Source organism: Amblyomma mixtum, chromosome 3, assembly GCF_055824585.1.
Source record: "Amblyomma mixtum isolate Tamu chromosome 3, ASM5582458v1, whole genome shotgun sequence".
NCBI lineage: Eukaryota > Metazoa > Arthropoda > Arachnida > Ixodida > Ixodidae > Amblyomma > Amblyomma mixtum.
In genome coordinates this window covers 415,541,602-415,552,716 of record NC_143014.1, presented here as the reverse complement: position 1 = coordinate 415,552,716, position 11,115 = coordinate 415,541,602, and the positions used below count along the sequence as shown (strand labels likewise).

Genomic DNA, 11,115 nt, shown 5'->3' with positions numbered 1-11,115 from the left:
CCCTCAGGCAGTAGTTTGTCTTTCAAAGAGAAAACCCTCTGGACTGCATAACCAACTCGTCGCAAATCAAAGGTGCTCGAGCTACTCGCGGCAACCAGATGAAGTTGTTCTAGCAGGTCTGAGCTCGTTCAGAGGACCTACCACTGCTCTAAAAAATGGTTGAGAATGATAGGTGCTAACGAAAGGCCCCAGTTTGAGTGGTACAGGTAAGCTGTGGCTCCGCCCAGGGCACATCTGTTATTGCATTGTGAGGGTTGTATCTTGCTGCATAGCGCTGTGTTTGGGTATGTATAGGTTTGTAAGCACCTAAATCTAGTGGCTTGCTATCGGCTTGAGTTTGAGTGGGGGGTGCGTAAACTCTGCGTTTCAGCTTCCGCAAGTTTATGACCTCCTGACACGTGTCTAGTGTCTCGAAAGCTCCCGCAGCCTTTGTTGTCCTCCGAAACGTGTACCCTCGCATTATAGTGTCGACATAGATCCCCGAGTGCATAGGGTTCCATAAACTATCTAGCTGCTTCTTTGTGTTTTAACACGGTAGCGATGGGAGCTCGTGTCACTACAAGAATGAGCCAGATATTCCTCAAGTAGGGATAACAAAAAGCGAAATCTGCATGTGAGAGCCTTCTGTCAGTTACCCCACGGCTGCCTTGTTATCGACTGCGAAGGATATGAAACGATCTTCGGAAGATCTGAACTAAATGGATTTATTTATTTATTAACACAGCAAGCCAGCATACTGGCCTATGCAGGACAGACGTTGCGATACAATGCAAAAGTAAAATCAAAGGAGCAAAGCAAAACACAGAAGAACAAGAAAAACAGCGACAGCCGTCAGTGCTCCTGGTAGTATAAAAAGCATCAACAATGGTAGTATCACCAGGCAGGATGTTGGAAGTTGGGAAGGCAGGAGCCCTGTAAGAATAAGAACAATGCAACGAACAGCTCAGTATTCCTACTGCGATCGTCAAAATTCAGGTTTTGGTGCAGGACTATGACTCTGCCTTCGCTAACAATAAAACAAAGAGTGTCTCCCGCCGAAATTGCATGTGTGCAGATATTGCATAGCTATTGCCACCATCTATCTTCTCTATCGGACAACAACAAGACGCTGCTCGTTTTTGCACTGCCTTGTTTTCCCGGTTACGCGCACATTCAGTTTTTCTACTTTCACTGTTTGAATAGTAATGGCCACAATATCGAGCCATTCAATTGTGATGGGTGATCCACCCTTATTTTCGCTAGACTCAGGTTGCTGAGTTTTCGGAATTTTTTTTTTCTCTACGTGTGTCAGCCTGGCTCGTACGTGATAGCACGTAGTACTAGCGAGATTATGAGCTGCTGTATGTATTCTTTTCACTTGAATCCATACAGCTTCATATAAGAATATCTTTCAAGGAAATGAAGCCATTAATTAATACATTGCATGAAGGTAGAGCACTAAGTCGCCTTCCAATTTCCACTCAGGTGCTATAGTGGGAATGGGTGCGTCGAGGCCAGACTGCAACATGATCATCGAAGCTCCAAGATGCTCATGCCGTAGCCTGGAATAGCCTACAGGAGTGATCCCGTGTTTGTATTTATTCAACATTGACTTTTTCTTCTCATTCGTTATAGTTTGCTCTATATTGTTTCTCATACGATGAGTCAAATATTTAATCCAAGAGTTTTAATATATTTCTATGCTGCTCCGCATACACCTCCTGCACTGACATTGCTTTTTTCCTCTGGCAGTGAAAGTTCTCTATAACCCTTCAAGAAATAATTGTTGCTTGAGTTAATCTTGGAAACAGGGCTCCAGAATGTACCTACCCTCTGTTAAGCACTAAAGCACCCTAATATTTAGTACTTCTACTTTTACGGAAGCAGTGACTCAATCTAGCGTAAACTATCCCTGCAATGAGCATGCACATTGAAATACGTACTGGATGCAATAGAACCATCCTCCAGGGAGGCCTCGATGCTAGGTAACTTTTTGGCTCTGTTCGAAGGATGCTCCGGATGAGGGCATGTGCTTTGGATCTCATCCTCGGGGGGTGCGCTGTATCTCTTTCCCTTGATGGGGGAATATGTTTCCTCCACAGTGGAACCCGCGAAAAGAGGGTGTCCCACAAGCAATGTGTACCTGCAGAGGAAAGTACTGCAGTGACCAGTGACGGCCCTCCCTTTCATTTGCAATGCCCATGTACACTGCACGTCATTCTTTGGGGGCAAGCACATCTGTGATAGCCAGGAAAACAAGTAAATATAAACACTCAACGCAAGCATTATACGTGCAAAATGCAGTGTATAAAAAAAAGAACTTATGACGTTAGAAATATGAAGATTGTGTCTCGCGAGCGACCCTAGGCGCGTGGCCATTGTTGTTTTTTTTACTGTGCAAAGACACCCAGTAGAATATCTGTTAGCAGAATGAGGCAGTTGCTCTGCTCATCCCCTGCGAAGTAAATCTCTTTAGAGACCGCTTTCAATCACCCTACCGTCCAGTCTTCCCGTTCCGGCTTTGCATCTCCGTTACACCACTCCTAGTGAGATACTTCGGAACGAGGCCGCTAGCAAAAAATAATGCCTAAGACTGCCACTCATCCGAGTGCGAATTGAATGTTTTCTCCAGTCGCAGCCTGAACGGACCTCTGTCACTCGCATGCGCAAGGAGCTGACACTTTTAGAGGCGGAAAGGGCCTGATATTGTTAGTTCTGTTCCCGTCGGCAATTGCGCGGAAAACGCGCGAAGAGCTGTCAGCATGCAGTCTGAGTCATCCGTATCTGCTCCACGCCATCCTCATCTTCCTTGGGGCTGTGCCACGTGACTCAAAGCTTAGGCTGGCCGTGCGGCCCGTGAGAGGCCATAGTTGTCTTAGCTCCGCTGCAAACACATACAGTCGTTATTTGGCCGCTAGGCTCCACTAGTCTACTTTCGCATTGAGTTGCAGAGGTATATCTTGTGCTGAGATGTGGAGATTAGTGCAGTGTTTCTAATGCAGGTTTCCATTTAATTAACACATTTGGTTTGGGTTATTGGGGTTTAACGTCCCAAAGCAACTCAGGCTATGAGGGACGCCGTAGTGAAGGGCTCTGGAAATTTCGACCACCTGGGGGTTCTTTAACATGCACTGACATTGCACAGTACACAGTCCTCTAGAATTTCGGTTCCATCGAAATTCAGCCGCAGCGGCTGGGATCGAACTCGCCTCTTTCGGTCTAGCAGCCGAGCGCTGTAACCACTAAGCCACCGCGACAAGCGTAATTAACACATTTGCACTCATTAACTTCGCCTTCCCTTCACTGGTGTGAGTGCGCAAGTACACAACAAACTAGCTTTGCATTCAACTTGCTTTGGCTTTAAAATCCGAGCTATGTGAGCAACACACTCTATCACCGTTCATTATCCTACGAAGTCCGTCCTAAATTTTTTTCATTTCGTAGACGCTACAGTTTAGCTATCTGTGAGATGTTTACATTCTTCGCAAGATATCCAGTTTAGTAAAGCTCCTTGTTTCAGGATCACATGTAAGCTTTAATAGAGCCTTGTGTCCTCATTAGCATTTCTTCGGCTAAAGTAGCACTGTTTCTTTTGTGAACGTGCTGAAAATGTGAAAGAATATTGTGAGAAACTTTTGCCGAATGGTTAAGTATGCTCCCGAAATTTCGTGTGATAGTGCCTTTGACAACCCAGAAGAACTGTTCAAAAATATCTAATGATAATGCTCCAACTCTCTCCATGCCCGACACAGTGTGAAAGTACGTAAGACACGCGCTGAGGCTTCTACAATGCAATCAAACTTGCACAAACGGACAATTAAAAATTATCTATGGAAATGAATCTAGTTCGAAATTTTTCTCTGAAAGTACTGTGCAGTATTACGAAGTAGTGGGGAGGCCTGGTTATGCAGAAACTTACAGGATGCATCCGACTGACCAGACGTCAACCTCGAAGTAGTGCTCCTTTATCGACAGGACCTCCGGGGCGATGTAGTTTGGCGTTCCGCAGAGGGTCTTCTTTCGCTCGCCCTCAAAGTTGATGCGGACGTCAAGAAGGTTCCGAACTTGAGGTCTCTGTGGATGACACGCTGTCCCAGATATCGGCAGGCAAGGAGAAGCTGGCGGAGGAAGTATCTCGGCTCAGCCTCTGTTGCCTTGTTCCGGCGCCTATACATTTTCAAAAGCAACTGAAAAAAGAATACCGCAAAACAGTCTATCTAGCCCAGCGAAACCCTGCAGTTTAGACATTTGGGTCTGAATGACTGCTCACTGCAACACCCGAGCTCACGAGTTAGTCCATAGTAGTGAAATAAGCAGTCGAATTTTTTCACACAAGTGCATGTTGTGTTTTCAACGCGACAGCATTAAAGGGTCAGTCTACTGAATTTTATCGGCCATATTTTCCCTACGGCAACCGATAGCTCTTTACTCAAATTACTGTTTAGCCAGGTGTGGTGCCAAGAAGTGCGGTAGAACATTTGAAAATAGAACTTACTTATGTGGGAACACTTCTGCATGAGATGGTAGTCTCATTTGGCAACAATGAAAATACAAATGTCATAGCAATTTATAAAGTGCAATTTTCAAGTGCTGAGGTGATTAAAAGCAGTTGCCACTGAAAGGATATTGGATACATAGGTGGCAATTAGTTAAAGTAACCCCCTGTTAGTTAAAGTAACCAAACTGAGAAGAGTGCGTTTTGGGGGAGCTAAATACAGTTGGAGTGCATTGCAGGAAAGCGAACCACAGGGGACGAACGAGTGCGTCCCCACAGGTTGGGAATGCTTGTGATTCCTACCCATAACATTAAAAATGACACAAAAAAAGTTCATTTAATACTTAACAGAAACACGTATGGCCAATGACTGTTTCAGTATCACGGTTCGAAATAAGGGAAACCTTGCAGATAGAGGTCTGCTTTCAACATGATGTTCTTCATAAAAAGGTTCAATCTTTCAAAGGACTGTTAAATAAGTTAAGGTGCCTACATGGAGCCAATGCTTTGTAATCAAATTACATCATTCCTGCATTGATCTATGTTTTCTATCATTCCAACTGATTACACCATTGTTCAATCTGGTTTTAGAAGCTGCTGCACTTATGCATGCATACCTTATGTGCCAACGCATGCTTTTGCTATTAACCCAACAGTTGTTTGCTGGTGTTTCCTGTGAAGTTTCATGATGAAATAAAATGAATGAGCATTTCTGGTGCTTCTCTGGAAATGAACTTGCGACCTCACCTGGAGAACTTCCTGTGTCAACGACACGAAGATGTCCAGTCCAAGCACCCACGCGACGAAAGCACTCTAGATGGAAATATGGAGAAGGAAATATGAATATGGAATACGAAAAAATGGAAGTTCTCAAATATAAATTCATCCAAATGATTTTCAACCATGCAACAGACACATTGTATACGCACTTGAAATTCAAAATATTAGTCCACCCCACATCAAAGTTCTGTCATTAAAGAATGTAGTGAAAATGGAGGACACATCCAGCTGCAATCCATTATGATATCTGTCAAAATATTATCATATTAAGCACAAAAGTGGTGCTTACCTAGAATATTCATTAAAGAATGCTGTATCAGGGCATTTATGCACCCAAAACAAAAATTTACTCACATATTTTGAGCTCCGAACACACCTACCCAAAATTAAGTACACCATTAAATGTTTTCGCGTTACAATAGACGGCAGTTTTGACTCCAGGCCACATGCTGATAACTTAAGCCCCTAAGCTGGTACTAGCAGGCTACGGTCTAACAGCTGAAGGCGTTTTTATCTTCCTGTATTAAAAATCATTCGCTTCTCTCTTTTTCAATCTCATATCGCATACCATTGCAAACCATGGCTTTGTACATTTCAAACCTATTTGGACCGAACTCTTCTTAGCGCTGTGAATAATGCCCTTTTCACGTCTATTGCATTCAAGCAGTGATTTATTTTTCAGGGTGAAAATACTTCTCTTCACGTAATCCTCTTAACTGATTGTCTCCATTTCAAATGATAAGGCAATAATATGTAATAATCACTCATTATGGTTAGGCATGCTTGTGATTCCTACCTATAACATTAAAAATGATGCTAAAAAAATGTTAATTTACCGGTTACTAGAAACACGTATGGCCAATAATTGTTTCAGTATCATGGTACCAAATAAGGAAAACATTGCCAATATATGCCTGCTTTCAGCATGGTGTTCTCCATAAAAAGGTTCCATCTTTCAAAGGTCAGTTAAAAAAGTTGAGGTGCCTACATGGAGCCAATGCTTTGTAATCAAATTATATCATTCCTGCATTGACGTACGGTTTCTATATCTCCAACTGATTACACCATTGTTCAATCCTGTTTTGGAACCTACTGCACTTATGCACGCATACCTTATGTGACAGCACATGCTTTCGCTATTGACCCAACAGTTGTTTGCTGGTGTTTCCTGTGCAGTCACAGTTGACACACAGTTTCCTGTGTATCAGATGTCAGTTATTCACATTTTACGATTGCATAGAAATAGATGCCAGAGGAAAACTCAGAATACGCAATATCACTAACACCCGCCCATGTGACACAACATAAACACTGCATGAGGAAACAAAATGACCCCGTCCTGCGAGTGTTGCGCCACGGTACTGTTCCAGCGTCTAATGCACATCTTTAATTAAAGCAGCCGATTTCCTTGTGCACTTGTTATATTAACCCAAGTGTTTTCGAGCTCACTAATTACATGAAACACTGCAGGAACCAACACCAACAAAAAAAAAATTCCCATGTAATTTCTCAGTACGTAAAAAAGGAGAGGGAAGCCTAACTTTGTCTATCAGGAGGAACATTTTCCCGTGCTCTGTGAAATCAAGAGAGCCAAGCAAGCATTTTGAGAACAGAATATATGAATTTTTTCCTATTCCAATGCGACAAAAAAAAAAGGCATTGAAATACTAAAGTAGAAAAATTCTTATAGTCGTTAGTTTTTGTTTGCTTGGTTCTAAAATCTCTGCACCGATCTGGCATATGAACTGCGAAGGAATATTGCTCTGCATCCGAAGCTGGACTAAAACCGGAAGTCGTGAAAACGAACCTTGCACTCAGAAATTCCAGCTCGACACCGAGTGCGGTAACTCCCTTCTTTCTTTCTATGCGTCCAAAACAACTTGTTCGACTCACTCTGACAGGCCTTCTGCATCCTCCATGTATGCATGTGCCTGACCTTCGTCTGTACGAGATGCAGGTATTCTACACGAGACCTGCAAAAATCAGCACACACGACAAAGAATCCTCTTGAAGCAGCACATATATCCCATGGCTGCATATCTACCCTGCAACACACACACATCAAAAGTCTCTTATAATGGTGCAAAAATAGGGTGTGGATTTAGGCCTGTGAATTCCTTATGCCTGCACTCTGGGTAATCCAGTGTAAGTGAGGCCTATTAATAAAATGAGCTTCAGGATCTGGAATAACAAACGTTAGAATTTTACTAAATTATTCACACCCTCTCATCGCCAAAAACATCATTTGACAATTTCACTAGCAAGTATTCAACGCTTTTACTAGCACGTACATCAGGACGATGTAAGGTGCATTTCTGATCTTGGTTCTCTGACCGATGTCCAAAGTTTATGTCATCCCCACTAGGAGCTCCCTGTGTCAGAAGCACGTGTTGTGCTCTACCCAGGTGCCAGCAGGTTGCTCTTCCCGGTCCTGGCACTGCGCTGAGTTAGTTAAAGGTCGATTAACGCACCAACAGCGGAGATGGAATGCAGAGGGGGGTGCAAATAGTGGATTGAAAGTACTTTTATGCCACAGCAAGTCAAGGACAGCCCAGTACAATTTCTCTTGAAGGAGCAGAAACCTGTAAGTGGCTTAGTGATGCTGCTGAGTGTTATAGTATTTTGTGCAGACTATGTGCAGCGAATGAAGTGGAATGACTTTTTCACACATCTGGAATACCGCCTCTTAATTAGTTTTTTTTTATTGGCCAAACAAAACAGCTCTGAGTGCCAAAGCAACTTAACCACCAGCACTGACAATGCCGGCAAGAAAATTACCACAAGAGAGGTCTCATTTTATTTGTTGGGAAATCTTACAAAGATCAAATTTAGGTGAGCACTACTTGTCGTAATTTTTTGCAAGTAAAGCTGTGCAGCAGATGCCTTCTTGAGCTTTCTTTCTCTATGAATTCATGAAAATTCTTAATAGATTGAACAGAAGCCCTCTTTTCTGTAAGTGGAACCTACGACTCAAGCGACCTTATCTAAATACATGAAAACAGTAAAACAGTGTTGCTAAACCATTGAAAAGGCGAACGTATGGTGACAAGTTCAGTGGAAAAGGTGAACTTGAGCCACAGCCACGACTTGCACATTGTCAGTTATCCAGGAGCTTCAAAAGAGCTGTGCTTTCCATGCGGACAGTCTCTGCGTCAGGCAACCTTGCACAGAACCAGTCTTCTACCAGTGCCCTTGTCGCTCTTTAATTTTTTCAATTTGGGCGCAGGCCCGTTGGACACTTTGATGCATTGGGAGCATGAACACTACATGCAGTGTCAGCTGTCACGATGGATGCCGATTGCCTCTGCTCAGGCTCCAGCAGGTGGGCAAATGGGAGTGGAGAGGCTACTGAGAATATTCGAGAAACGGACCAGGGCCGTCCTGAATTCGCAGTAACATTATACTGCTCGGAAATCACAGCTTCCAAAATATTACAAGAAACTGCAAAAAAGTTACAAGAATACGAGTAGGCAGAACCAGTTTTTTTCAACATTGAGCTTTAAACTTAAAGTAATCCAGGTACGTATTTGGAAATGACTCCAAAGTGACAGCCAAAAGCCAACCTAAAAGCATTTCGGCTTTTAGATTGGCTTTAGAATTTCGGCTCCATCGAAATTCAGACGCTGCGGCTGGGATCGAACTCTCCTCTTTAGGGCTAGTAGCCGAGCGCTGTAACCACTAAGCCACCGCGACAAGCATAATTAACACATTTGCACTCATCAACTTCGCCTTCCCTTAACTGGTGTGAGTGCACAAGTACACAACAAACTAGCTTTCCATTCAGCTTGCTTTGGCTTTAAAATCTGAGCTATGTGAGCAACGCACCCTATCATCGTTCATTATCCTACGAAGTCCGTACTAAATTTTTTTAATTTCGTAGTCGCTACAGTTTACCTATCTGTGAGATGTTTACATTCTTCACAAGATATGCAGTTTAGTAAAGCTCCTTGTTTCAGGATCACATGTAAGCTTTAATAGAGCCTTGTGTACTCATTAGCATTACTTCGGCTAAAGTAGCGCTGTTTCTTTTGTGAACGTGCTGAAAATGTGAAAGAATATTGTGAGAAACTTTTGCCGAATGGTTAAGTATGCTCCCGAAATTTCGTGTGATAGTGCCTTTGACAACCAAGAACTGTTCAAAAATATCTAATGATAATGCTCCAACTCTCTCCATGCCCGACACAGTGTGAAAGTACGTAAGACACACGCTGAGGCTTCTGAAATGCAAAAAAAACTTGCGCAAACGGTCAATTAAAAATCATCCACGGAAATGAATTTAGTTCGAAAATTTTCTCTGAAAATTTTAGTCTGCTTTTCACCAGTACTGTGCAGTATTACGAAGTAGTGGGGAGGCCTGGTTATGCAGAAAGCTTACAGGACGCATCCGATTGACCAGACGTCAACCTCGAAGTAGTGCCCCTTCGTCGACAGGACCTCCGGGGCGCTGTAGTTTGGCGTCCCGCAGAGGGTCTTCTTTCGCTCGCCCTCAAAGTTGATGCGGACGTCAAGAAGGTTCCGAACTTGAGGTCTCTGTGGATGACACGCTGTCCCAGATATCGGCAGGCAAGGAGGAGCTGGCGGAGGAAGTATCTCGCCTCAGCCTCTGTTGCCTTGTTCCGGCGCCTATGCATTTCCAAAAGCGACTGAAAAAAGAATACCGCAAAACAGTCTAACTAGCCCAGCGAAGCCCTGCAGTTTAAATAAGCAGTCGAATTTTTTCGCTGCACTGCACTGCACTGCAGCGACAACACACAAGTGCATGTGGTCTTTTTCAACGCGACAGCATTAAAGGGTCAGTCTACTGAATTTTATCGGCCATATTTTCCTTGCGGCAACCGATAGCTCTTTACTCAAACTACCGTTTAACCAGGTGTGGTGCCAAGAAGTGCGGTAGAACATTTTAAAATAGAATTTACTGATGTGGGAACACATATGCATGAGATGGTAGTCTCATTTCGCAACAATGAAAATACAAACGTCATAGCAATTTATAAAGTGCAATTTTCAAGTGCTGAGGTGATTAAAAGCAGTTGCCACTGAAAGGATATTGGATACATAGGTCACAATTAGTTAAAGTAACCCCCTGTTAGTTAAAGTAACCAAACTGAGAAGAGTGCGTTTTGGGGGAGCTAAATACAGTTGGAGTGCATTGCAGGAAAGCGAACCACAGGGGACGAACGAGTGCGTCCTCACAGGTTAGGAATGCTTGTGAATATTACCCATAACATTAAAAATGACAAAAAAAAGTTAATACTTAACGGAAACACGTATGGCCAATCACTGTTTCAGTATCACGGTTCAAAATAAGGGAAACCTTGCAGATAAAAGTGCTTTCAACATGATGTTCTCCATAAAAAGGTTCAATCTTCAAAGGACTGTTAAATAAGTTAAGGTGCCTACATGGAGCTGATGCTTTGTAATCAAATTATATCATTCCTGCATTGAACTATGTTTTCCACCATTCCAACTGATTACACCATTGTACAATCCGGTTTTAGAAGCTGCTGCACTTATGCATGCATGCCTTATGTGCCAACGCATGCTTTTGCTATTGACCCAACAGTTGTTTGCTGGTGTTTCCTGTGAAGTTTCATGATGAAATAAAATGAATGAGCATTTCTGGTGCTTCTCTGGAAATGAACTTGCGACCTCACCTGGAGAACTTCCTGTGTCAACGACACGAAGATGTCCAGTCCAAGCACCCACGCGACGAAAGCACTCTAGATGGAAATATTGAGAAGGAAATATGAATACGGAATACGAAAAAATGGAAGTTCTCAAATATAAATTCATCCAAATGATTTTCAACCATGCAACAGACACATTGTATACGCACTTGAAATTCAAAATATTAGTCCACC

The 11,115-nt window shown here is 43.0% G+C and overlaps 1 protein-coding gene across 5 annotated transcripts in view; it reads right to left on the bottom strand.

Annotated features, from left to right (window-relative positions):
- Positions 1–688: 688 nt before the first annotated feature.
- The window catches only part of LOC149357730 (uncharacterized), a 326,496-nt gene continuing 316,069 nt past the window's right edge, over positions 689–11,115 (bottom strand). For all 5 annotated transcript variants that reach the window (XM_089584876.1, XM_089584877.1, XM_089584874.1 and 2 more), the window contains 7 exons: positions 10,909–10,974; positions 9,630–9,828; positions 7,148–7,227; positions 5,222–5,287; positions 3,899–4,097; positions 1,923–2,122; positions 689–912 (listed from right to left, as the gene is read on the bottom strand). In XM_089584876.1, the coding sequence (XP_089441002.1) occupies positions 782–912; positions 1,923–2,122; positions 3,899–4,097; positions 5,222–5,287; positions 7,148–7,227; positions 9,630–9,828; positions 10,909–10,974 (941 nt within the window). In that variant the 3' untranslated portion in view covers positions 689–781. The remainder of the gene's footprint in view (positions 913–1,922; positions 2,123–3,898; positions 4,098–5,221; positions 5,288–7,147; positions 7,228–9,629; positions 9,829–10,908; positions 10,975–11,115) is intronic.